The sequence below is a fragment of the Oryza sativa genome, chromosome 4 (assembly GCF_034140825.1).
Source record: "Oryza sativa Japonica Group chromosome 4, ASM3414082v1".
Lineage (NCBI taxonomy): Eukaryota > Viridiplantae > Streptophyta > Magnoliopsida > Poales > Poaceae > Oryza > Oryza sativa.
Window position 1 is genome coordinate 30,382,787 of NC_089038.1, and position 26,756 is coordinate 30,409,542.

Sequence of the window (26,756 nt, forward strand, 5' to 3'; positions counted from 1 at the left end):
CCGCAGCATCAGCATCCCCCCCCCCCCCCCCCCTGCCGCGGTGACTTTCGCTTGGCATACCATACCAAGAACCGGACATCACCACACAAACTCGGGAGTGGATTCTTATCTCTCGAGTGAATATCCCCTCGTATACATTTTTCTTTTAAATTCGATGTAAATAGTTGTGAAAAAATCTAAAAAAAATTGACAATGTAGAGTATAATGATACCTACCAGTCCACCAAAATTCATGTTCAAATTCGATCTACACATCGAGAAACAAAAAAGACAAATTTAGATATAAACAGTACGCTACTATTCATACGCTGAATTTGTCTTTTTTATATCTCGACGTGTGAGTTGAGTTTGAACTTAAGATTTTGTGAAGTTGTATATATGTGCTGTATGAATGTTGTCAAATTTTTCCAGAATTTTTCATAACCATTTAGATGGTTTTTGAGCAAACGAGGGAACATCCCCTCGAGGGATTAGAATAGTTTCCCCACAAACTCATATCTCAAACAAAGCTAAGAAAAAAGAAAAAAAATCACAGCAGAGGCCAGAGAGAGATGTGTCGCTGATGAAAGATAAGTGAGTGAGTGAGACCACACCTCTTTCGTCTCCTCCACTCTCCTTTCCGCGGCTTCCCACCCCCAGTCTCTCCCTCACTTTTTCAGCCGAAGCAGCAGCAGCAGAAGCAGAAGCATTGTCGATCCACCACCCATCTCTCCTCACGTGGAGAGAGAGCTTCGCTGGTCGCTGCTAGCTAGCTCCCCGCGCGCGAAGATTTCACCGCGACGACGCCCAAAGAAAGCGAGCTTTTGGTGCCAATCTCTTGGAGCATTGCGTGGTGCGCACTGCGCAGCAGGAGGGATCGATATATCCCCGGTCTATCGGCCCCCCCCCCCCCCCCCCCCCAAATCCTGCCTGCAACTGCGACGCACGCTAGAGAGGAGGGAGGGAGGCACAGCGGCAGGCGGCAGCTAGAGCTTAGCTCCTGCGACGTCCACTGCTCTCTCGCTCTCGCATGGATATTATTGCCCAATCTTGCGCTAGCTAGCTTCCTCTCCTCCCTCCCATGTTGCGCTAGAGACGCACGCGTAGCACCAACGCGAGCGCCAGGCCGCCAGCTGCTTGTGGTCTCGCGCTCTCTCACTAGCTAGCTTGCTGCATCCTATCTATTCTTTCGAGGAAGAGGAAGGCAACAAGCTTAGCTTAGCTACCAAGGCAGGCAGCAAGAAGGGAGGAGGAGGAGAGGTTGCATTTGCACGTCGTGACACGGACGAGAGGCCACGCGCGGGTTCGTTCAATCGGGCATGGCGCTTGACACCCTGTGCAGCGCCGGCGGCGACGTCCTCATCTACGACACGTTCAACGCCTCCGCCGCGGCGGCGGCGGCGGTTGTGCCGCCGGCGAGCTTCCTCTTCGGGAATAATAATGCCGGCGGCGCGGCGGGGACGGAGACGAGGGTGCAGGTGGCGGCCGGGGCGGTGCCGGAGGTGGACCAGCTGCTGAAGCAGGCTCAGCAGCCGGGGAGGAGGAAGCGGCGGCGGCGGGCGAGGAGCTGCAAGAGCCGGGAGGACGCCGAGAGCCAGCGGATGACCCACATTGCCGTCGAGCGCAACCGCCGCCGCCAGATGAACGAGTACCTCGCCGTGCTCCGGTCGCTCATGCCGGAGTCCTACGTCCACCGGGTACGTACACTAGCACTTACTAACATTCTACATTTCCTGTACGCTGAACTTGGAACTCTGATCTGAGGTGAGAACTGATCCTTAGGGTTCATCTCCCTAGCTTGATTCTCATTTGGACATTGGATTTTGGGTTGTGCTGAACTGGAGTTGGCAAGAGAATGTTTCGGCGAGAAGCACTGTGATTTTTCTCTAGTATAAAAATCGTACCATTATGTACCCATCCAACTTTTTTTTTAAGAAAGATTCGTTCAACTTTTGTGATGTTTAAGCACTTTTTTTTTTGCTCTTTCTCGTCAACTGAATATTGAGGAATTTCCAGGTCTCTTTCATGCTATCCCAATAATGAATCATTAATTCCTCCATGGGGCATACGTTCCTCGGCCACTTTGTGCCATTAATGTGCATGCCCCCTCCATGTCATTATCATTGCTTGAATCATAGTAACATTATTACTGTTCTAGTTTACTCTCGCTGACACAACTGCTTCGCTCTAGAATCGCGATGATGCTAGGTATGCTAGGTTGATTTGATCTGTCGTCTCTGCACTTCACTGTCGCTCACTTGCTTGCTTTTAATTGGTCGGCGTGTAGGGCGACCAGGCGTCCATTGTCGGCGGCGCCATTGATTTCGTGAAGGAGCTCGAGCAGCTGCTGCAATCCCTCGAGGCGCAGAAGCGCACGCTGCTGATGCAGCCGCCGCCGCCACCGCAGCAGCAGCGGGAGCCCAAGTGTGATGCCGCGGACTCCACGAGCGCGGCCGATCAGGAGACTCCGGCGGCGGCGGCGGCGGCGGCGGCGGCTGATGGACCGCCGTTCGCGCGGTTCTTCACGTACCCGCAGTACGTGTGGTGCCACAACCCGGCGCAGGACGGCGGCGGGGGCGGGGGCGCGGCGGCGGAGAACCGCGCCGGAGTGGCGGACATCGAGGTGAGCCTTGTGGAGACGCACGCCAGCATCCGGGTGATGGCGGCGCGGCGGCCGGGGCAGCTGCTCAAGATGGTCGCCGGCCTGCAGGCGCTCCGGCTCACCGTCCTCCACCTCAACGTCACGGCCCTCGGCTCGCTTGCCCTCTACTCCATCAGCGTCAAGGTACGTATACACAGGAGTCTGCTGCCAAAAAAATTCCTCCGTTTTCTTGCTGAAATATGGCCCATTGTTGCTTTTGCGTTTCCTTTTTAAGCATAAACCGTCAGAAAAAAAAGGCTGAGAAGTTTCGTCATCCAAGATACATACTCCACATAAGATACGCATGAGATGTCCGCGAGTTAGATTAATAACACGAATAATCTATAATCTACTTGCTAGTACTAGTAGTAGAGTACTTCCTCCGTCCCAAAAAAAGATAAACCCTAGTTTTTATGTCCAACGTTTAACCGTCCGTCTTATTTAAAAAAATATGAAAAAAATTAAAAAGACAAGTCATGCATAAAATATTAATCATGTATTATCATCTAACAACAATAAAAATATGAATTATAAAAAAATTTCATATAAGACGGACAGTCAAAGTTGAACACAAAAACTTAGGTTTGACTTTTTTTTTTTTGAACGGAGGTAGTACATATGTGCAGCACCTGATGTGACAAACTGACCAACCAAGTTTGCAAGAGAGACAGCCATACTTCTGATCAGCTCAGATATACAAACTACTACACCCAAATACAAACTACCAAACGGATTGTCTTAGGTGGTGTTTGGTTGGAGGGACTAAAGTGGGGCTAAACTTTAGTCCCTCTCACAAAAGTATAAGTCTCTATGGTAGGGACTTATATTTTTGTGAGAGGGACTAAATTTAGTCCCTAGTTCCCAAACACCCCCTTAGCATATGGCCAACACGACTCCACATGTGTACAGATCGATGATGCGTGAGGCCATGAGCCTCATACACCGTGCTTGCGTGTACGCGGCTCAGCTGGCGCTGCACACGTCTTGACAATCATGAGAGGCCATACTCGCCAGCCACACAGGGAAGCAAAATCATCTCCATGCATCTGTTGCTGCCTATATAGTGTAGTACACGAGAACAATAAACGTGTCATAAATTCTCCTCTGTTACCCATCGTACGTAGACCAACATCCCCGGGGGTATTTTACTATACTAGTAGAGGCTATTGCATGGGTGATCACTGATCAGAATTGCGTCTCGCTGCTGCTGCTGTTGATGCTGCTCCATATCTGCCATGGCCGATTGCTTTTGACCAGAGATTCCATGGCGGAAAGGCCATTGCTTCCCTTGGCCCCTTGGGTGTGTTCTTTCTCTGTGCTCTGTATCTGTGGTACAGTACTACAGTGGTAAGAGTACGTAGCTCTGAACTTGATGTGCCCCAGTCGACTGGTGCTGCACTATATCAAGCCATGGCACTTCATACTCACAAAGGGAGATGCAGAATTTTATATATATATGTTTTATACTCCTAGATAGGTTTAGAGAGAGAGGGAGGGAGAGAGAGGACGATGGACAGCACTGTCACGGAGAATCTTTCTGCTGGGGAGTAGATTGCCAAGGCGAAATCTCAGCAGAAAAGAAAAAAAGGGCTACAGAGTTTTGTGTGTCATTGTGTGCTGCTGCCGCCTTTTCTTGCGCTGTTTTATTTACAGCAGAGAATCTGCCTTTACGAAACGATCGCTCTATTGAAAAGCGTCGCCTGTGCCTCGCTTTTTTCCTCCTCGGCTTTGTGCTTGTGGAGCCTCTGTGTCTGTGTGACTAGGCGATCGACTCGTGGTAGCCTCTCTGTCTGTCCCGTGTAATACCTTTGCTTATCAATCGCCGTTTGATTTCCCTCGAATCGCCCACTTTGCCTTGCGGGCATTAATTTGTGTACTTTGTGTTGCGTTGGCCGGATGTGAATGTGATTTGTGGCATCAAGCAATCCTTTGATTTTTGTGTGTGGATTTTGCATTTGCAGGTGGAGGAAGGGTGCGGCATGGCGACGGTGGACGACATCGCAGCGGCGGTGCACCACGTGCTCTGCATCATCGACGCCGAGGCGGCGTCGCAGATGCTGCTCGCCGGGGAGGCCTCCGGTTAGCGTGGCCACCTAGCAAGATAGGCGCGCGGCGGCGGCCGGTGTAACAAATCTGTAAAGTGTAGCGGATCTCGATCGATCTCTCCCCTCCCGTAGGCGAGTCGGGTGATTTGGGGGTCGGTGGCGTAGGGCAAAAGCCCGTGTAAGTGCAATAACATGCGGCCCGTTGTAATCCTAGCCGGTTTTTTTTTTTTTTTGCCGTCGAGTGTGTGCGTTTTGCGGTTTTCTCGGCGGAAGTCGACGTGGAATCCGGGGGAGTGAGACGGTGAAGAGAGGGTTTTTTTATCCTTGCTTGTCCCTCCATGTTGGGCCGACTAGGTACACAGCCTATGGGCTTGAGATTAGCACATGGTCCGGCCCAATTGAACACAGGATTTTCTTTGAGTAGTTGGAGTCATAATCTTAGGGCAGGTTTGACAGACTTAAGTTCAAGTAAACGGTTTCAGCATTACCTTAAAAGAAAAATAAACTAAAGAGCTGGAACAGGATTTATGCTGCTTCACAACTTCACTTCAGAAACAACTTATGAAGTTAAAATTAGAAATTGGAGCACTGACAAACACACCCTTATTCACCTGTTCCGTGATTTGGCTGATGCTCGCGCCTAATCCACATCGTCCATGTGGGATCAGAGAATCATGGTGAAGAGTCATAACAAACTGACAGCTAGTCATGTCCTCGCTAATTCTCCAATGCATACAGATAGTCATGTCCTTTTAGATCATGGGAATTAATGTGTTCGAATAATTATCACACGTGTTCACAATGTGCACATTCTTATTCTTGCTCTCACTAATTTACACTCCTTTTCCATCCAAACCCCACCACCGGCCTCTTTTCCCCTTTTGACTTTGTTTTTCATGCTCTCTAGTCTCTTCCGCCGAATCCTGAATTCCTCACGTGAATTCGGAACAAAGGCGCAAAGAGAGCAAAAGTACCAACACTCAATCGTCCACCACCTGCATTGTGTTCAAAACTCACCGGAATTAAAACACCATCTTGACGCATCTTTAGTAGTGCTTTCGCCGACTAGAAACTATTTCATTTCAGGGCAAAACACAACACCGAGTCACCGACGAAATCAAGCTCTCGTCTAAAGTACAAAAGCAGCAGGAAGGCAGGAATAGGATGCCCATGCTTTCTCCATTGCCTTAGTTGCTGATAAATTAGGAACATTTCTTTAGTGCTTGCATGCACAAAGATGATGCCGCCTTAGTGGGAAAAATAATGGCCACAAATCAACCTCAATAATGCAGATCACTTGCGAGTGTGATAAAGACGTCTACCTAGAGGGAGTTCAAGCTCATTTTCGTGGAATACTAATGGGAAGGTCAAAGCTACAGCAGTTGCAAGCAAACCAGTTTCATTTTGGGAAGCCAACACTTCAAATAAAAAGACTAGGGGTGATTAGTGAGTTTGTAACGTGTGCAAAGATAATTCACTTATATTTCATCAACCTAATCCCCGACCACAGATTTGGAATATCGGAAACGCATGTTATGCAGGGCTAATAGGACCTAGTCAGAAGATGCCAGCTTCATCGCTGTCACAGAAACTTCAACCGAACTACTTTGTCTATACATATGCAACTAGGTAGAGAAGCAACCGCTGGTCTCCTAAAACGAACAGATTTGGGCAAAGCAGATGAGAGAAAAAACAAATTCCAATTTGATCCAGACTGAAACCTGACTAGAAACACGCAGTAACTCGTGGCTAATTTGGTGTCAGTTTGCAACTTTGTCAGTACTAAGCTACTAATTCGTGGTTCACAGCAAACTCCAACCCGTTCCTGCAAATTCCATGCCCATAATAAGTAATAGGTCCATCAGTACTATGATGATGTTCTAAACACTGATTCTCCTGGGTTTTACCTGAAAAAAATGATTCTTGTATGCAAGAAAACAAAAGCTACTTTTTTATGTCAAACTCATAGGCCTAGTTCACACCACCATTCCATTTGATCCTTCACTTTTCCGCACCACCTAAATGCCAATGCGTAGAAACCAAAGAAAACGCAAGGTGGAGAAAAGTTTTAGCCTTGGTACTGAACTAGTGAACTCACAGAAGAACAAACTCCACAGAAAAATTGAACGGTGGGAAGTCAATGTAATGTATAAAATGGCAGAGCAAAAGAGAGAGAGAGAGAGATCAGCTCTCAGGTCCTTCTCAACTATGAACAAAAGAGACATTACCAACCAAGCACTGCAGAGGATCGATTTGGCAGTGGCATCACATGGAGTGAGGCAGCAGATCAACATTATCACAAGACGACATCTCCAGATTATGATGATTGTCCTTGCAATTTTTTCCCATTCGCATCTCATCATGCAAACAAAGGTTGCTTGTCCAGTATCCTAGAGTAAGAAAATGAGAACTGACCGCCTCACATTGGATGATCTGAATCTTTTCCCCTGCCGCTCTTGCTGCTGAAGCAGGATCTCCCACCGGAGGGCAATCTCTTCCCCGGCAGAGCCTCCATGGCGTCCTGCAGCTGCAATGCACGTCGGCTGCGGCCTCCCCTTCCCTTGCTGTTCTCGCCATGGCACCGTCTTGACGTGCCAGCGCCGCCTGCGAGGAGGCCACTCTCCCTGGCTGCCGTCAGCTCGTCTTCCATGGATTCCTGCAGAACGTCGGCGATGCACATGCGGTTGTCACGGTGAAGATCAAACGACGACGCGCCCCTCTTTGGCGGCGAGCCTTCTTCTCTGATCTCGGCTGCGCCATTGGCCTCCTCCATCCCCTCTGCGACGTCCTTCGCATCGTGATCATCATCGGCAGTGCTGGCCCTGCTCACTGCCTCCTGCTGCTCTTCACAAAGATTTTCCAAGCCATCCATCACCACAACCACCTCGTGTGTATTGTCACCTCCAGTCTCGCCTGGAGCACAGCCCTCCGGCTCCGGCGACGCCAACCCGACGGTGACGAAGGTGATGTTGGCGCGGCAGAGGGGGCAATTGGAGTGTGACTTGAGCCAAGTGTCGATGCATTGCTGGTGGAAGGCATGGCTGCACCTGGGTAGCAGCCGGAGGCTCTCCCCGTCACTGAACTCGCCGAGGCAGACCGAGCAGTCGGTGGTGTGGACGAACCCATCACCGCGCCGGTACTTGCACACCGTGATCTTGTTGATCAGGGTCTCGTCCAGCCCGCTCGGCGGCGAGACGTTCCATGACTCGTGGCTCCTCGACTGCCCGTGGCCGTGGCGGCCGCCGCTACCGGCACCGCCGCCATAAGCAGCGCCACCGGAGCTCGAGCCGAAGACCCTCCCCCTGAGGGAGCTAACGGTGCCACAGTACTTGGAGATGAAGGTGTAATAGCTGACGAGGAGGAAGGCGCTGGCCAGAACGCCGATGATTGCAATGACGAGAGGGGAGAAGACAGGGCCGGAGGAGTCGTCGGCGCTGGTGCCGGCGACGTCGAAGGGCGGCGGCGGAGGGAAGATGAAGTAGCACCACTGGGGGCAGTACATGCTGCACAGCCCTTGAGAGCAATCTCTCGTTGGCTCGTAGGGGACCCAAGCAGGAGCAGAGGATGCCATTGCCTCGTAGAACACGAAATCGGGCAGCTGCAAGACTGCAACAACAGAGAGAAAGGGAAGAACTAGAAAGAAGATAGGCAGATGTTAAGCTTCCTCAGTGCTCGGTCTGAGGCTCTGTGCAAGTACTAGCAGAGGATCTCTGCAAGTTTCTGGACCGAATCATTGGTGAGGAGACGAGGGAAGGAGACAGATGTGTGACGGCCGTGTATATGTTCAATCCATGGTATACTTGCTTTCTTGGTGTCGGGAGTCGTGAGAGGATGGGGAGAGATATCAAGATGATGCCTCTGGCTGAGAGGACGAGAGGAGTTTGCTTGTTGCAAAGCAAAGATTTTTCTCCTTTTAATTTGGGTGGAGGATTGAGCGGTTGTTGCCTTGTGTTGGGGGACCTCTGCTTTTGTTTTTGGGTGCTGCAGGTCTTCTTTCTTCTCTTTTCCTTTGCCCCGTTGCTGTTCCTTTCCTCTTTAAACTCCACCGTCTCTTTTGCAACACCAACACAGATCAGAAGATGAAGAGAGGATGTCCAGTTGGTATGATTAAAACACACTATAGTACGAATAGAAAACATGGGCAGAATAGTTCACGAATCACGAGGAAGGTGGCGTTGCTGCATCAGTGCAGCGCAGCCAAACAAGGTTCCACTGTACGGGATAAATGACAACTATCAGTATCAGATTCTACCAGTCCCAGCGTGATAAGGTCATGTGCATTCTCATCTTTAACTAGCGTGACAGAATTTCATTAGTTTGGTGACTGAAAGCTAAAGTTTACTCTAGTTCAAAATTTAAAGATGATCCTGAATTTCATTATCTGGTTCCTAATTTAAAGATGACGTAGGCTTTTGTGAAAGAGATACTTGAAAGCTTTTCTTAAGTGCCAAAGAAGTAACTTTCATCAAAGCCCAGCAGCTAAAACATCATTATCCTGTAAGAATGACAGAGTTGGGACTAAGTAGAACAGTACAACTTGAAATCTCCCGAAACAATCTGATTTGTTCAAGTAAATGGAGACAATGATTACTAGCACTATTTGACAGCTTTCGTCATACTTATCCATTTCCAGCACTAATACTATTGCTGTGCCCACTAAAGCGTTTGATAGCTTGCATTAGTAACTTGTAAAATTAAAAAGAGACCATATACTTCTATTTCAAGTCAAAGGGTAGCGTTAGGGAGATTCAGACGGCAATTTGGATCGACAAGCAGAATATATGCACAGAAATGCAGTTTAGCCTCACCGTGTATCCACATTACACTAAAGAAAAGGGAACAAATCAAGATTCAAGACAAAATGCATTCATGAATCACATGAATGTAATTTTATTCCAGATAATTAAGCCAGAACAACAAACATGGTTTTATACAGAAGAAATCGGACAAAAGGAAATGGATATGCAGAAATAGTTTAGAAGCAACTTTTTTTTTGAACGGAACAAGCAACTTTTAATACGATAGTCCCCATTGTGAAGAACAGACAGATTTGATATGTCTAATTATCTTCTTTCAGTGATCAAATCATCACTTCCGTATGACGCTACAGCAGGAATAACACTGCGTGATACACATAGGAAAGAGAAGTGCATATGTAGATAAAGGAAACTGTGCGGTTTCATTCTAATACTAAGGTCTATTTTCCTGGGTTATTTACAGAGGACTATCAAATCAAGTTCATTCTCACTCCTTATGAGGGATGACCTTGAGAAAGAAAATTATGTTTAGATTTCTCTAAGATGATTAACTATTTCTCAAAAAGAACATTTGCTTCACACTACAAAAGCCATATTTTTAACCCTTTTGGGTATTTTTAAATTCTACATCTCCCTCGAATTGAACATGCTTACCAGAACATGCAAATAGATCAATTGAAGTTTTGTTGCAGTCAGATAAAGTGGTGGACCAGGTAATAGAGGAATAGGAGTATCCTTTTCTTTTCCAAAAGTATAATCTCACTGATAGGGATGACTTTTTGACTCAACACTCCTATGAAGAAACTTAAAGAAATCTCCTGGACATATTTGCGAAAATCAGATCTCAGTTTGGATCAATCAGGCCCACATTAGTTCCTTAAAATTTGCAGGAGCGACTGCTTTAAAGTTTAACAAGTAAAATATGCTCCTATTTGCCACTCGATTCCTCCTTGGAGAGGTGCCACATAAAGTCAGGCGCATGGCTTGCTTTTGTAGTCATCAGACCATCATCATATTACAACTTCTTATCCAGGGGACTAAACTGGATCATAACTCTTTAAGAACTGTTTCAAGCAGTTTCACGAAACAGCCTATTGTTGACTCTTGTGGATTAAGAATGTTGTCAAGACAACTCTATTTGGTTCAGTTCATCAGAGAAATACTTCAGTTACACTATCCTGTGTACCATAGGCTATCGAGGGATGACACTTCCAAGACCTCAACATATGCATGCAACCATCGAGTACATGCTCTAGTAGTATATCAAAACCTAATAAGTTGCAAGTACTTAAGTGCTTAAAGTTTTCAACACACTCCATAGTGTTTGATTAGTGGAAGGTCTAAAGTTAAGGTGCAAGAAAATTTCAACTATTTTTTTCTTAGCCTAGGCATCTTGCAATAGGAAGGAAACCTTTCTTGGGCTTACCATGAATCGTTAAGTTTTGAAAGCATTTCAATAGGCAGATGCATCATTAGCAAGCAATGAGAGTGTCTGGGTACTAGATGCTTCTATTCTTAAATGCAACGGGTATCCTGATTCTCATCAACAACTATTATGACTAGCATACCATCAGTGACTAGCACATGCATATCTGTTGGCAAAAACATATATGATTCAGGTACTGCATACTGTGCATGATCAAAACACTAGTAAAGCTAAGCAATATTCTGTAAAGACCTCTAGGAGTCTTCAGCCCGTCTTTTAGTATTTTCAGATTTGTATTACAAGAATCACTACAAAAATGAGAGATGAAAAATAGTGTTATGGTTCTCCAGGGTTAAAGAGAATCATATGCAGCAATAGGAGAGAAACGTTCCAGGAACATACTCCCTCAATCCCTCAGTTGATTTTGATAAGAACTATTTAATTTTACGAGTCAAACTTTGTAGGCTTTGACCAACAATTATAATTAAACTACAACTTTATTGAGTGTGTAATAATAACACCAATAGATCCATACTTAAAGTGTTTTCACACAACATTGGTTTCACGGCTGTTAATAATATATTTTATGTGAAACCAATAGTCAAAGTTAAATCTTGAAGGCTATTTGGAAATAAAACTCAAGGGGACAGTAAACGGCATGATGATTTCCCTTTTTATCCTTTCCACAGGTGATGTCCACGACAAAAGAGTAACTTGTATTTTAATAGTACCTCATTGGGCAAATTAAGGACTACTATAGGGAATACCTAAAAGTTGCTGAGACAACAATTGTCTCAGCAGGAGAAGATTGATGATCACAATAAATTACAGATAATTAGAGTAAATACATTACTGAAAATGAACACTAAAATTTAAAATATTAATCCATTCAACAACAATTTTTCACCTTAGGTCAGAGGTGGCACCCTTTTGTTCCTCATCTCCTTATCAGCGTCAAGCCGTCAACCACAGACATATATTGCAGTATTTGATTACAATATCTCCTCTGTTTAAAATCTACAAATAAAAGAGCCATATCTGAATTTCTGTTCAATGCCAAAGGTATGGTAAATTGTTGCATGTAAAGTAACATGGTGTCATAACATTATGGCGTGTCTACATGACACAGTTTATCTCAAACAACAAATTATTCGCCTGAGCACCGCATTTTTTTTCAATCTCACATTATTATGGAATCATGGTAACGAACAAGAGACATTTAATGGTAAATGATAATATACTGCCAATTCTGGCAGATAAAAACATAGAGATGCTCGCCAAATTGCATATTAGGTGTCCATGTGGCAGTGCATTAAAGATTGATTGGTACAAATGATAAAAACATGAAGTTTTGGGTTTTTTATAAATATATGCAGGCGAAAATGTGCAGTTGAGCTAAATAAAGCAGGTGAAACAAGATTACTGATTTTTTTTGGCGTGTTAAGAAATGGAACTTTCCACCATAAAACAAGTTCAATCATCTAGTGTGACTATGAAGCATCAACCATGAGGTGCTAAGTTAGATTATATTAGTCACGCACCAGGAAATGTAAAAAACTTGTAGCTGTACAATGAGGCTCCACATATGTACTATTAATGAGGCTGCTGGTAACTTTCTCCGAGTCCAAACACAGTATTGTTAAACTATTCCTGTTTATCTTCACCATGATCCTTAGTACCATTATCAGTGACACCTTCAGCCTCGCCATCAACATTTGCATCTTCAATTTCACCATCAGCCTTTACACTGTCATCCGAATCATCTACACTTTGTCGCCATCTCAAACGAACAGGTCTTCCCATAAGCTCCTGCATGACAAAGAAATGTAAACTTTAATACCATGGTGTCCAATGTGCTTGCAATCTTACATATATAGCATCTTATTTCATAGGAAGTCAAAAAATTGGGGGGAAGGTGGCAGAAACTACTAAAGGTTAGTACATTACTTAATATGCCTAATGGGAAATCTTTAACAACAATCGATAATTTAAACAACATTGCAGAAGTTAATTTATAAATGATCAGTTATCATTCTTGGTATAAAATGTAAAATTGGAAGGCAAAGTCCATGTAGTTATCACCTTCCCATCGAGTTCAGTGAGAGCAGCTTCGGCTTCCTCTTTTGTCCCAAAAGAAACAAAACCATAACCAGCTGATTTTCCTGATGGGCTATCAAAGACCACCTTAGCAGAAAGTGGATTAAATTTTGAGAAAAACTCCTTCATATTGGGAGCCCTTGCTTTCCATGGGAGATTGGACACATAAAGTTTGTGCCTCTCCAAAATTGTGCCCGGAGGAGGAGGAGGAGCAGGTTTTCTGAAACTCTTTGAAAACTCCACCCTGATGGTCCTTCCCATGACATCCTGCAAAAGATCAGTGATGCAGAAACTAGTAATAAGATCTCCATCGCTGAGTACCACGAAAGCTTAGATACATATAAGTCTATATCATTCTTGTCAGGAGCTTAGATACATATAAGTCTATATCATTCTTGTCAGGACCGCCAGTATCTGACTTCAAGCTGCTAGCATGTTGATGATAAGATCACTGAACAATACTTCAACTGTACCTGACTGATACTATTGTGAGAAATTTTGAGTCTACCATAATATAAGCTTGTACTATATAATCAAATTATTGAATTTCCACCATTTATAGGCATCCATCCCTCCACTAATAGAAACAAGTAGCCAATATGATTTTTGCATATATAAAAGTGTGTTTTCATTATTTTTTTTCAGCTTTGTCTATGGGGATGTGGGGATCGAAGTATAACCCTAGACCTCATCCAGATGTATTCATGAAATAGCAATGTCTCCATGTTTAGTCCTCATCCTGTGGGGATTGAAGGAAAGTAAGATGAACAGACACATCTAAACATGCATCGCAATTTGCAACCATTTTCCACTTTGCGTGCGAAAAATAGCATTTAGGTTGTGTTTAGTTCCACACTAAAATTGAAAGTTTGAAGAAATTGAAATGATGTGACGGAGAAGTTGGAAATTTGTGTGTGTAGGGAAGTTAGATGTGACGGAAAAGTTGTAAGTTTAAAAAAAAAGTTTGAATCTAAACAGGGCGTTAGCCGCATTTGTGCTCTATCAATCCGATATCCAGTGCATGTGTATTATCATATTCTAATCGATAGACTAGCGCGAAGTTTTCATACGCTAAATCAAAACAGTAAACAAACTCACGAGGGAGTTGAGCTTCTCCACAGCAGCGGCGGCCTCCTCCGCCGTTGCCATCGTGACGAACGCGAACCCCTTCTTCTTCCCATCCTTCCCCTTGATCACCTTCACCCAAAAAAAAAAAAAAGCCACGCGTGTCTCAGAACACCATAGCCCAGAACTCAAAGCTACGCCTCCATAAGCATGGCAACTGGGCCGTACCGGTTACTCACCTCGACGTCCTTGACGGCGCCGCACTGCGCGAAGAGCTTCTCGATCTCCGGCGCGGGGAAGGACCAGGGGATGTTGGCCACGTACAGCTTCCGCCGCTTCTCTCCCCCCTCCTCCTCCTCCTCCTCACCATCCTCGACCGCCTGCGCCTCGGGAGGCGAGGAGGCCGCGACCGCGGCGGCCGGGAGGCGGCGGATGTCGATGAGCGGGTGGGGGCGGCGAGGGGTGCGGAGGAGCGGCGCGAGCCGGGGAATGCGCGGGGCCGGGAGCGCGAGCGCCGCCGCGGCGTGGTGGTGGTGGGGGGGGCTTCGCGCGAGGGAGAGCGCCGCCATTGGTTCGCTCGCGGATAACGTGAGGCGGCGATGTGGTGGTCGCGGCGACGCTTATACCCAGTTTCGATTCGCCACGGCCGTGTGCCATCGTAATTCGGCCCGTTGCGTCGGCCCAGTGGATAGCCCTATGTTTGGGGCCCAATCCAAGTGAGGAAAATAATGGTTAGCTGCGTGTTCGTCGTAGACCATATAGGGATGTGCAAGAATTGAATCCTATCATGTCTCATGAATAGATGAATTCGTAGACCAAGGACCAAAAAATTAGTTGTCCATCTTGTTGATCCTGTCAAGATCATCGATTGTTCACGGGTTCGACTGTTTGATGAAGATTATTCTTTCTTCTCTATGGTAGTGGTGTGAGACAGTGAGAGGCTAACCTGCAGTCCTGCAAGGCTGTAATTGCAAACATCATATGGCACAAAATGTCTTGAAATATTTTCACACATGTCATGGCCATCCACTGATACTCCAAACTCACAGTCATGCTAGGATATAAAGTACCAGAACATCCAGATTCAGCGCATCTTCAAAAGTGTACCTTGTCAAACAAACAGTTACACTGAAGGAATAACAAGATTGCTCCTGTTGCAGTTCTCAAAAAAAAAAAAGATTGCTCCTGTTGCCTGACGAATAACAAGTAACCATATTTCTGGGTGCTATAAATGCATTTGGTTCGTCCAAATCCGAAGGTGCATATGCATATCCAGTTACTATTAACCACTAAATATGGGTGAGTATTCGATACTGTTTTTTTACTACGGGCCTACTACTGCCTTTGTTTTACTGGAGTAGATCGAGGGTACTGCCCTTATCACTGCATTCTGCATCGTATCCTCTGTCAGAGTATCAATGTCTCCTCATTCCGCTACGATTGGGCTAGACCGACAGAGCAGACGTCAAGATCCAGTGTCCATCTCCATAATAAGACCAAAGTAACTTCAGGAACTGGAGGCAACTACACACAGCCTTGCCATAACAAACCGGTCCAGGAGGACTTGTGCCATTGGTGGCATAGAAACAATGTACGTAGCTAGTGTCGTTTCTATTCTAAGATCACCTGCTAGGAGCTTATCATGACTGTCATTTGATTCAGGCCTAATTTCAGTAGGACCCGGGCATTATTTTTAGCTTTGCTGGTTTCTTAAGGAAGGAGCTTCCTGACAACGCCTGATTCCTGGGACCTAGTTTTGGTGCAGAACCTTTCAACGTCCCCCTTTTGAACTAGTATGCATATTGTGAGGAAAATACCGACACCACTTGGCCTCACCAAAGTCACACATCTCTGAACTTTTCTTCGTTGGACTTCAAAGCGAGGGAGGAAAAACAAAACACTGGCTGCCCGTGCCTTGTGAATTCTGCAGCGAGGAAAGCGATCTGATGGACTATACAAAGAACTATAGAGCGCAGTAAGAGTTTAGGGGGCTCATGAGATATTAAAAGGCTACTGATTTTGTATGTGCATACACTTTTTTCCTCATGCTAATATCCTATGCCTCTCTCCCTGTCACAAAGATTGCTCAGGATCTATTGCCTCCACAACTTTTCATTTGTTTTCTCTTATTTATGAACCTTCTTGTTCTACCTCTGAACTTATCTGATCGAAAAGAGGTGCTCCCACGAAGGAGTGGGATACTACTGACTGTCACCACACCACTACAGCTCTCGATTATCTATCACATTTGCTTGGGGGGAATTCCTTTGTGTGGAGATATGATGACAAAATGGTGGCCATGAAGCCATGAACTCCAACAGTCCATCCACCCACTGACCAGTGACCACTCACAAATGCATAGCAGAAAAAGGCAAGGAGAGAAATATGCTCTCAATGGGATTGAGATCAAATGCAGTAGCTACTAGGACTGCATGGTAACTACTGCACACAATCCAAGCCCTCCATGTCAAAATCTAACGGCCTAAAAGGATTCAGCACAGTAAAATCAGAACAGTTCCTTTTCTACAGTAAATCGCTACAGTGTTTTGCTACAGTGCTCAGATATATCTGGAACGTCCATTTTGAATCATGTGATGCTAATGTGACTGCTTATCTTGCAGTCACACTAGCTACTGCACCTGAATCGGATCCCTCTCAATGGCGTGGTTAGCAGTTAGCTGAACCCCCATTAAGCCACCACAGTTTCACAGTGACAGTTATAATCAACTGAACTTTGAATGAATGGCCACATTTTGTCACTGTGCCTAGCGTCACTGATGGGCCCACCTGTCAGCCGCTGTTGGCAAAGATTCCGTGGAAGGCAGCCCGTGCCGCCTAACACTTGCCATAGAATAAACGAAGCAAGTACGGTGGCCCGGCCCCCGCGTTGCTTTCATTGTGGAAAGCCAATAGAAACTCGGAAATATCCCAAAGCTTACGCGCGATCTACCCCGATCCACGTCCGCGTCCAAATCCTCCTCGCGCTCGGGCTCGCCGATCCATCCACCACCGGACCGGCCGAGCGCCCGCGTGTGGCCCATCACGCATCAGCGGAAAAAACCTAACCCCACCGCAATCTGCGTCCCTCCCCCCCCCCCACCCGTAGTGATCCACACGGCCGCGTCACGGACGGCGCCCGCGACCGGCCGCGACACGGCGAGACGTGAGGGGTTAGGTCGCCCAGGAGGAAGCGGGGGCCGTGAGCCCGTGACATCACCGCGGCGGCGTGGGAGGGAAAAAGTCGTCGCGTGTGTGTTTGTGCGTGCGATACGGGGGCCGTTGAGTGCGGGGGGTGGCAACACGCCACGCGCGCGGCTGCAGGGGCAGAACGGCCGTGTCGTGCGTGATGGGCTCGGCTCAAGCCCGCGCGCGCCGCGGTGAATTCGCCAGCGGCGGATCGATCCAATCCCGACGGGCGCGACACGGGAGCATGGGGGAACTCAGATCCACGGAGCCCACCTCCCACACCACCCGCCTGTCACCATTTTGCGCCGCGCTGCCGAACGCCGACGGTGCGCGCGTGTGCGCCGCACAACGGGACGGACGGACGGACACATGCACGCATTCGCCCCGGCATCCTCCTACGGCAGGGGCCGTCCGGCGCGTGCACCTCACCTTTCCCTCGATTGGGAATCTCAATCTCGAGTCTACATATATATATACAAACACGCACGTGGCATGCCAGTATATACACGTATAATTGGGCATTGTACGACGGATCTCGCCTCTAGATCGATCCCTCTTTATTGAGAGAGAGAGAGAGAGAGAGAGAGAGAGAGAGAGAGAGAGAGGGAGAGTGTGCCCACCACTGCCGCGTTAAATGCCCGGACGGCGGTTGGACGGATGGCTCCTCTCCCGTATGGGAGGAAGCAACCAACATGGACGATGATGATGATGACAACGTCGGCATCACCGGGCGGCCGCTTTCCACAGGCCAAACGGCGGGTCAATGGAGTTAGGCGGGGGCCGCACGGCGGGCGCAACTTGATCGACCCCGTCCTATAGCCACAGCAGCCATTCCTTCACCTGCAAACATACAGTACTACAGAGCTCTGAATCTCAAGTCGCATTACCCTAGTTCTCAACAATTCTCCGTGCATTGCACGATCTCGTTCACCGGAGCCACTCCCAATTGCTGTACTACAGTACAAGGGAAGAAGGGGTGAAGAAGCAGAAACCAAGCAATGCAAAACAGAGAAGGAAATTACTGACTGACATTGAAGGCCATCAGGAGCAGCATTCTCATCTTTATTACAGGCAAGCACGAATATGAACACCGGGAGCACCATCTCCTACTACCATTCCCCCCACCATCTGTGATATACATATATGTACATCTACCATATCAAACACAGAGTAACTAAAAGAGTAATAAAGACCTATAAGGTTTCAGCAAAACTTAGTAGTTATGACAGGGAGTAACTACTACCTCCTCTCCTCTTCCACAAGAGAGAACCCAAACCCAAACCGTTGTTACTAGCACAGTAACTGTAACTATGAAGTAACTGTCCCACATTGCATTTGCACCGGCCTCCTCATCCAGAAGCACAGGGGTGCAATGGGGGATCCTGTTATTACTAAGCTCCTCCTTTTCACTGGCTATGTATGCTATAACTATAGAGATAGATATGGATATGTGTATGCTACAGTGTACCACTGTTTCGGGGGCGAGGCCGGCATGGCGGCATTGCTTCTGCCCTGCTTTAGAACTCCACCATGAGGCTGCCGAACGGCGACCGGTGCGGGACGCCCTTGCGACGCTTGCCGGTGCGGTAGCTGTTGGCGGTCGCCGGAGGCGTGGACGGGGTGAAGCTCTGCACCACGCTGCTCTTGTCGCTCCCGCCGCTTGTGGTCGTGGAGGAGTCGTCCGAGTCCGACGGCACCGCCGCCGCGCCCTTGTGCAGCTTCTTCGTCTTCTTGATGCCGCCGCCGGCGTGCCTCTTCCGGCCGCGGTAGTCGCCGGAGGTGCCGACGATCTGCGCGTCCAAGAAGGCATCTGTCAGCACAATGCGATGCAACACCAGGTGTTCGTGCGGCGGCGGCCAACGGGGGGACGTAACGTACCTTGCAGCCGAGGGAGCAGAAGCGGAAGGTGTCGAGCAGGCTGCGCTCGCAGACCTCGCAGGTGTTGGTGACGCCCTTGCCGGGCCTCGGCTGGGGGCGCTCGTTGAGGAACACGACGCGCGCGCTGTTGATGATGTACGTCTGCACGCCGGTGATGTCCAGCACTTTCTGTATCTCCGACACCCGGATCACGTCGTGGTAGGAGGACCTCCGTATCTGCGCACAACACCAAAAAGAGAAAGCATCGTCTTCGTCAGAGATAAGCTGCTGGAGATGGAACAGAACAGAGGCATTCGCTGCCAATTCAAGAAAGTTGGTTATTCCGATCCTTGGACTGTTCCTAATGCGTGTGGGGAAAGAGAGGCCGTTGGTTGAACTGGACACAACTGCAACTGCAAGTCTCAAGAGACCTTTTTCTCGTTCGAGTTAAGCTTCGCTTAGCTCTTTGAGTGTTCCAATGGGAACCGAACAGAGGAGCAGCAGCTCAGCTGCCGTTTCTTCCAAAGAAAGGGTGCAATCAGCTGCTCCAGCTAATCCAATGCCGAGAAGGAAGAAATGCCGAGGCTTGCTTGCTTGCTCACCTGGATGGCGTGGTGGTCGCGGTGGTAGGAGAGGCACTGCGAGCAGAGCGCGCCGTTCATGCAGTCGAGGCAGTACATGTTGCACTCGCTCTTGTGCGAGTCCGCGTGCAGCTTGCATTGGCCGAAGAAGCTCGTCGCCAGCAGCGGCTTCAGCCATGGCGGCCACCGCTGGTTCTCCGCCCCGTCGCACTCCCCTCCTCCTCCCTGCCGCATTCGATCCAACGCCGCCATTAGGATCAATCAATCAGCCAAGAAAGAAAAAAGCAACAACGAACAAACCGATCGAGCCAACACCAGCAAGAAAAAGAGAAATCACGTTACCATGGCGCCGCCTCTGGTGGTATTGATTCTGAGCGGCGATTCATCGTCTATTGCCATTTCCAAACCCTGAACCAAATCCGCGCGCGCAGCAAAGGTGCGGAGCTAGAACTAGAATGTGAAGGGAGGATTCGAGTGGGTGGAAAAAGAAGGGAGGGGAGAAGAACGGGAGGAAAAGGAATGGGCTTTGTGGAAGAAAGAAGAAGTGGAGGTAGGAAAGCTGAGGTCTTTGTAGACCGGAGAAAGGTTTGCAACTATCACCGAACCGCACCGGGTGGTGGTGGTAAACCAACAGGGGCCCGGATGCTTTGCGGGGAGACTATATTGCTCGTCTCGTCTCGTAGCAGCCCCTACTCGTTCTTATCCGATCCGCTCCTCCTCCGGGTCGCCGCCACACCGTGTGCCACCCGCCCCCCACCTTTCAACGCTCGCACGGCACCAGCAGAAAACCGGCTTTTAGATTATTGTTCGCTCGCTCCATCGCGACGCATCCAGTGGCGGTGACTGCTTGCTGCAGGGTGCAGATACTGAACACGCCGGTGAAATGAACAGGGAGGAGTGGCCACGGAGTCTGTGCGAGTTTGACGCTTTTCACATTGTCTTTTCCAGGGGAATTTACATCGGCCGCGTGCAGGTTGCAGAGTGGCAGACTCGCAGTCAATTGTGCCGCGCAGGCGGTGTTTCTCGTCTCATCAGCCGTGACGTCGTTGTAGCCGTAACCGGATCCGGGGTTTTGTGTGGATCCGGCCCGACTAAACTCGTCCTCGTTTTCCACTCCGTTGGTGTGTTTAGTTTATGCCTGGTGCTTTGTGCGCGCGGTTTCTTGGTCACTTGCTCCACCAAATGCTTCTGTAGCTTCTGTAGGGAGGGGGGGGGGGGGGGGGGGGGGGAGTGGCGGTGTAGGGTGTAGCCAGAAGCGCCAAAGCAAAGCACTCATCAGCCACGTTTTTCTCGGCAGAAAAGTTACCACTAAACCGCACCACTAATCAACACTCAAGAGAGAGCAAATCACCACTCCAAAGCATCGAAGGGAGAAAGGTGAAAATCACCGATCGATGCATCCGGTGCAGTTTAACCCCAGTGGGGGCAGTGCAATGCAATTGGGCTTAAGAGGGATCGGATGCTTCCTTTCACATTCTGTAGGTAGTAGTGTATGTTTGTCTCGGATGTTGACGGAGCTCGTGGCCCCTCACCGGGAGACTGCGCAAGCCCCCCTTTGCCGGTTCGACCAGGGGCTTAGGGTGCAATCCCAAGCTCTCTCTCTCTCTGTATGTGGAAGGATCACCCGCCCGCAAGACACACGAGACACGGCGACGTATACAGGTTCGGGCCGCTGTGAAGCGTAATACCCTACTCCTGTGTTTTTGTGGATTTGTGTATGGACAAGTTACAAAGGATTAACTCCCTTTCCCCTCCGCCTTCCCAAAGGGAAAAAAAGTCCTCCTCTAAATGGGCAAGGTCCTCCTTTTATATCTCAAGGGGATACCACATGCACCTTTCTCTTTCCAAACTGGACTGTTCTTTTTCTCTTTAATGGGCGGAGATCGGTACGGTTTCCATCCGGGAGCCCTTCTGATGGGACAGCCCACACCTACCCCCACCTCCCCCGAAGACAGAGATGACGCGGGACCGTGGCTGTCTGTCGATGACGCGACCAGTGCCAGACCGGTCATTCTTGTCCACCACGCGTCAGCTTAACAACGTGCATGTTTGCCCTTCTTCGTGTAACACCTTGCCTGTAATGGTTAGGATGAAGCCTGGTATAAATCTGACCAGGGCTAACGTGCCATCTCTAAGAGATAACACGCTAGCTCCGGCTTGAGACGAGTGCCTAGAGGCTTTCGTCTTGACGGGATGGGGCAAGGCGTGCGTCAGACCGCCAGTCGCCACCTAACCCGTGATTTGACCGGTCTGTGACTGGTCACAGACCGGATAAAGGAACGCGCTGTACTGCGTTGCATGCAGCGTGACACGCTTGACCAGACTGCAATAAATGCTGTTAGGTGAGCACAGCTGTGCTCACTTATCCCATATATGTGGCGCAGACTTCCTTAAGGGGTCGGGGTGCCTCGGCCCTCGGGGCCGGGGCAAGCGCAACCCGACCCCCCCCTCGGGGGAAATCAGGAGGAGGGCGGACACCTCACCCTCGGGCCCGACGTCCCCGAAGGTGCCAGGCCACGTGGGCGATTGCGTCTGCCTCAAGCCTCTGGTCATGATACTCCCGGTCCCATATCACCGACAGTAGCCCCCGGCGTTATGCCAGAGCAATTTCCCTTCCCAAGGGAAGCGGTCAGGTGTGACGCCACCCCTAAAGCCTGGTGACAGGTGGGACCGGTCTCCGTAGTTGGGCAAAATACCCAACGGTCTCAATCCATGCACATTGGTATTGGTAACTTTGGTTGTCCATAATGGGCGGTCTATTCAAGACTGCCACACCACTTGAGCAGCGCGCGAATCTGGGTGAGCAGATTGGTCTCGCCCGGAGATACGGTAACGCCGCTTCGGTCGGCGAGCGTAATTAACGCGCGCACGATACAATCCATTTCGATTGCCACAACCGCATATCCACTTCATGCGCCGTAAGCGGGCGAATGGGATTAGTGGAAGCGTGGGCACGGGAAACGAGGGAGCGAGATAGCGAGATACGAGGGAGCGAGGTAGTGGGCGCGAGAAACGAGGAGCCAGGCCCAGCGATGGCAAGGGTATAAAAGCATCGAGAAAAGGATTTGCTTCCTTCCTTTCGCCATTGTTCCTCTTGCCTTCGCCGCCTGAGCTCTAACTCTTTCTCTGCTACGCCCTACTTTCGCCACACGCGCTCGTTCTCAATCATCTCTTCCTCCACCGCCATGGCACGGGGCTCTGCTCTGCTCGACGGCAGTGTACTACCGCCTTCCCGCATCGTGAGCGAGAGGCACGCCGGACTGCCGCGCCGCTTCATGCCGGAGTCCGCCACCGGTCGGGAGATAGTGATGCTGGGCGAGGGGCGCCCGGCACCAGACTACCCGGGGCGGTCCATCTTCTTCCTCCCCTTCGCAATGGCTGGGCTGGTCCCGCCATTTTCTTCTTTCTTCATGGATGTCCTGGAGTTCTACGATCTCCAGATGGCGCACCTCACCCCCAATGCGGTGATGACATTGGCCATCTTCGCGCACCTGTGCGAGATGTTCATTGGGGTGCGCTGTCACGTCCTGATAAATTCATCCCGAAATAAAAATCATCTTCTAAAAGGAATAATAGAATTAATTAAAATTCGAAAAGAAATTGGCAAACACTAAAATACGTACAAGAAAAATTCAAATGTGACCCGGAGAATTTTTGTTAAATTCTCCTTGGTCTAAAAGGAGCCCTCAAATTTTAGTGGAATTTTCAGAGCACAAATAATAATTGAGAAGAAATAAACAAAGTTGAAAAGGTTTTATAAAAAGAAAAACCCTAAAAGAAGTCCTCTTTTCCCCCCCCTTCCTTCTTGGGCCGGCTCGGCCCAGTCCCTCCCTCTCTCTCTCTCTTCCCCCGCGGCCCATCGGCCTCCCCCGCGCGCGCGCCGCTGACAGGCGGGCCCGCCCGCCGCCCTCGCTGACGGGTGGGGCCCACCTGTCATCGCCTTCCTCCCGCCGCGCCCGCCGCCGCGCCCGTGCCCTAGCGCCGCCGCCGCCGCGAATCCCGCCGCTCCCGTCCGCCCCGCGTGCAATCAAGAGGGGGGAATTATTCCCCGCAATCCCCTCTCCCGTTTCCCCCTCTTTTCCCTCTCTCTCTCCCTCGGATTCGTTCGAATCAAGCCCGTAATCGTCGCCGGCGCAATCAATGGCGGCCGAGATCTTCGCGCGCGGTTTCCTCTCTCCCCGGCCGCCCTCTCTCCCTCCCGGCGCTATAAAAACGTTGCCCGAGCTCCGCTCTTTCGTTTCCGCCGCTCGCCGCTCGCTCTCGCCGTCGGAATCGTGCTCGCGCCGTGCTCCTCTCTCTCCGCCGTCGCCGCCGTGCTCCGGTTCGCCGCCGCCGTCGCTCCGGACTTCCTCCCCACTCGGCGACACCTCCCTCGGCATCGCCGCATCGCCGTCGACCCCGTCCGCGCCTCCACTTCGCCCGCCGACCGCCGGAGCACCGTCGTCATCGTCTTCCCGAACCGCGCCGCCGCCTTCTTCCGCTTCGGCCGCCATTCTCGTCGTCGTCGTTGCCCCGGGGTGAGCCGAAGACCGCCGTTCGCCTTCCCCCTTTCCTCCTCTCTCTCGGGTGCCACTCCGCCGCGCCGTTGGTCGCCGGCGGCGACCATCGGGGCGCGGGTGCGCGCCGCTCCCGTCGGCCGCGCCGGCGAGGCCGCCCTCGGGCGCGCCCTCGCGGCTGCCAAGTGGGCCCGGCCGTCAGCCGCCCGCGCCCGCGGGTGCGGCTGACGCGCGGGACCCACGGCGCCGACCGCCGCCAGCCGCGTGCGCCCGGTCCACCGTGGACCGAGCGGCTGACGCGTGGGCCCCCACCCCCGTGGACCCGGTCCGCGCGCCCGCTCCCTCGGCTGACGCAATAAATAGGATTTTTAATTGAAAATTAAATGAAGAAATTCGTAAATATCCATTTAAAGAGCATATAAACTTCAAATGGCCATATCTTGGCCATTTGAACTCGGAATTGGACCGTTCAAGTCTCTAATTTTTCCTTAAGAAGTCAAGAACCCATTTTTGTGCTTTGTTTCTGCTGTTATGTGGAGTTTATTAGAGTAAAAGCCTTTTCCTTTCCGTTGGTCGTGTAGACGCTGCAGCTTCGGAAGATCCGCTCTTCGTGGAAGTTGAAGCCGGTGTTTGGGAAAGCGAGCAAGGCAAGTCACATCATCCTTGATCATATTGAATCCCAGTTTGTAAAATTATGTTGATTTAAATTATTGCATTACCGCTTTATTTAAATTCCCGCGTTATCACTGTTTTATTTAGCCATGCCTATGTACCTTTGTTATGACCATACTATTATTGTTATTGTTATTATTACCTTGTTCACCCTAGAATAAACAAAACCCCATCTAGTGGACACTCTATTTATGGTTCCACTAGTATGAATTTAGGTAGATGCTTCGCTGATTAAATAGGACAACATTAGGTGGTTTTATAACTTTAGACTTTGGGAATTCTCATATCATTTGGACACCATGGAATTATTGGTTGATGGTGGAATTGGACATACACCTCTCTTCCTCTTTCAAAACCCCTAAAACCTGTTTTCGGTGGGGTTTGGGTGCATGCCAGTTGTGGGAAGTAGCACCCCGGCCACTATAAGGACTAAAGCTCGGGCCTCTGTTGCAAAGCACTACCGTACTTCCACATGTCTAATGGGTAAGGCTTAGTTTGTGGCTCAGTCTAGTCATAAACAAAAGTACACGGATTGGAGATGGATGAAGTCGGGCGTCGATGGACATTCTCCAGGGCAAATGAAGGCTACACGAGCTGCGGCTCGGTAGTCGAGATGTCATACGGCGGAGGGTTGGTGCCCAATGCTAGGGGCTCAGTTCTGCCTGCCTGTCCCGGGTATCCCGGCCGTAGGTAGGATTGGGTCGGTACTCTTGTCTAAGGCTAGGATGGGTTGGAAACTATGTCACATCTTTACGACGGGTTCCAAGGCCATGGAATGCGGAGTAAAGATGTGTCTTGTGGGTAAAGATGTACACCTCTGATCAGAGTAAATCTATTCGAATAGCCGAGCCCTCGGATATGGGCAAGCCTAGCAATGTACCCAAGTCAGTGTTAAAATTCTTAAAATTTGCTCAACAACTAAAATGTGGAATGGTTGGCCTGGGTTGGCTTGGGACGAGCTGGGACCCAGGTCGGGTTGCCAGTTCGGTCCGAATCATCGTAGGCCTTGGGTTAAGGCAGGTTCGTGAGGGTTCACGGCCTTGATTAATAATATTGTATAGCTCTAGGATCGTCTTTACAAAATAGCTTTGGGCAACTAAGTGACTTTTAAATGCCGTTTACTGCAAAACTTAACCCCTATATTATTATCTCCTTGTACCCCCCCTTGCATTAATTATGCATCTCCGGTGTGGCTTGCTGAGTACTGTGGTTGTACTCATTCTTGCTCAATCCTTCCCCTCTTCAGTAAGAGAAGCTTTGGAGAAGATGTCTTAGGTGGAGTCCTGGCTTATACCCCAGTTGAGCGCCTGTGAAGATGGAGCCGTAGGCCCGCTAGTCCGCTGCTGTTTATTTTTGATTGTCAGGCCTGATGCGCCTTTGTAATAATGTAAATATTATCGATATAATAAAGATGTGTCTTTTATATCATGTTTGTATGGTGTACCCCGGCTTTTCCTGGGACGGGGATTAATACACTAGCGTTCGGGAAAAGGCAATTTTCCCGGTCGCGACAAGCTGGTATCAGAGCCATCTCGACTGTAGGATAAGCCAAGTGGATAAAACCTAAGGACATATTTTATAAATAAAACTATTTGCGAAAGTTCCTCTTTTTCTCCTTCCCCTAATGCTATTTGCAAAAGGTTTACTCTTTTCTTTCTTCGGATTTCAACTAAGTACTAGATGGTCAGCTTTGCGAAGAAGAAGATGTCGTCAGTTGTTTGCCGAAGCTCCGGAAGACTGCAGGATCCGCTAGCGAAGCGAAGGAAGCAGTGAAGCCAGCTGTGAAGCAGGAGTGAAGGTCTTGGAGAACCCGTCGCAGAACCTAAGCCACCCTCTAGTGTTTCGTTTGTCGTGTGTTTCCTTGCTTGTGTGTGTAGCGCGTGGTTTGCATCGGTGGGTGGTGATGTAACCATGCTAGGTTGTTTGCTTAATCAACTTGCAGAATAAGCAAAACA

The 26,756-nt window shown here is 49.2% G+C and overlaps 4 protein-coding genes across 5 annotated transcripts; 1 reads left to right on the top strand and 3 right to left on the bottom strand.

Moving 5' to 3' along the window:
* The first annotated feature begins 614 nt into the window (after positions 1–614).
* On the top strand, positions 615–4,897 carry LOC4336822 (transcription factor bHLH94). The gene is made up of 3 exons (XM_015781610.3): positions 615–1,675; positions 2,266–2,763; positions 4,581–4,897. The coding sequence occupies exons 1-3, from the start codon at positions 1,298–1,300 to the stop codon at positions 4,701–4,703; spliced, it is 999 nt and encodes a 332-aa protein (XP_015637096.1). The 5' UTR covers positions 615–1,297; the 3' UTR covers positions 4,704–4,897.
* A 230-nt stretch (positions 4,898–5,127) lies between these two features.
* LOC4336824 (28 kDa ribonucleoprotein, chloroplastic) lies at positions 5,128–14,604 on the bottom strand. Of its 2 annotated transcripts, XM_066309920.1 has the most exons (6): positions 14,249–14,604; positions 14,043–14,141; positions 12,930–13,211; positions 12,389–12,656; positions 11,755–11,864; positions 5,128–5,659 (listed from the first exon to the last, which is right to left on the bottom strand). In XM_066309920.1, exons 1-4 carry the CDS (start codon positions 14,576–14,578, stop codon positions 12,492–12,494), a joined length of 876 nt encoding a protein of 291 aa, XP_066166017.1. In that variant the 5' UTR covers positions 14,579–14,604; the 3' UTR covers positions 5,128–5,659; positions 11,755–11,864; positions 12,389–12,491. The 2 variants fall into 2 exon arrangements, with proteins under 2 accessions (XP_066166017.1, XP_015637097.1); XM_015781611.3 differs by lacking the exon at positions 5,128–5,659 and having other exon boundaries at positions 11,543–11,864.
* Positions 6,764–8,547, bottom strand: LOC4336823 (E3 ubiquitin-protein ligase Os04g0590900-like). The gene has a single exon (NM_001419833.1). It carries the CDS (start codon positions 8,233–8,235, stop codon positions 7,084–7,086), a length of 1,152 nt encoding a protein of 383 aa, NP_001406762.1. The 5' UTR covers positions 8,236–8,547; the 3' UTR covers positions 6,764–7,083.
* Positions 14,605–18,205: 3,601 nt separating the features above from the next.
* On the bottom strand, positions 18,206–20,302 carry LOC4336825 (protein RGF1 INDUCIBLE TRANSCRIPTION FACTOR 1). Its single transcript, XM_015781645.3, has 4 exons — positions 19,976–20,302; positions 19,655–19,858; positions 19,074–19,289; positions 18,206–18,985 (listed from the first exon to the last, which is right to left on the bottom strand). Exons 1-4 carry the CDS (start codon positions 20,030–20,032, stop codon positions 18,713–18,715), a joined length of 750 nt encoding a protein of 249 aa, XP_015637131.1. The 5' UTR covers positions 20,033–20,302; the 3' UTR covers positions 18,206–18,712.
* Positions 20,303–26,756: the final 6,454 nt, after the last annotated feature.

Bases quoted from the DNA above. Each gene is read 5' to 3' on its own strand.
- LOC4336822 (XM_015781610.3), top strand. From the start codon at position 1,298: ATGGCGCTTGACACCCTGTGCAGCGCCGGCGGCGACGTCCTCATCTAC. The intron at 1,676-2,265 runs GTACGTACACTA...GTCGGCGTGTAG, and splicing joins CGGAGTCCTACGTCCACCGG to GGCGACCAGGCGTCCATTGT. The intron at 2,764-4,580 runs GTACGTATACAC...TTGCATTTGCAG, and splicing joins TCTACTCCATCAGCGTCAAG to GTGGAGGAAGGGTGCGGCAT.
- LOC4336823 (NM_001419833.1), bottom strand. From the start codon at position 8,235: ATGGCATCCTCTGCTCCTGCTTGGGTCCCCTACGAGCCAACGAGAGAT.
- LOC4336824 (XM_066309920.1), bottom strand. From the start codon at position 14,578: ATGGCGGCGCTCTCCCTCGCGCGAAGCCCCCCCCACCACCACCACGCC. The intron at 14,142-14,248 runs GTGAGTAACCGG...TTTTGGGTGAAG, and splicing joins GCGCCGTCAAGGACGTCGAG to GTGATCAAGGGGAAGGATGG. The intron at 12,657-12,929 runs GTGATAACTACA...TTTGTCATGCAG, and splicing joins TCACTGAACTCGATGGGAAG to GAGCTTATGGGAAGACCTGT.
- LOC4336825 (XM_015781645.3), bottom strand. From the start codon at position 20,032: ATGGCAATAGACGATGAATCGCCGCTCAGAATCAATACCACCAGAGGC. The intron at 19,290-19,654 runs GTGAGCAAGCAA...TGTTGTGCGCAG, and splicing joins GCGACCACCACGCCATCCAG to ATACGGAGGTCCTCCTACCA. The intron at 18,986-19,073 runs GTACGTTACGTC...TTGGACGCGCAG, and splicing joins TCTGCTCCCTCGGCTGCAAG to ATCGTCGGCACCTCCGGCGA.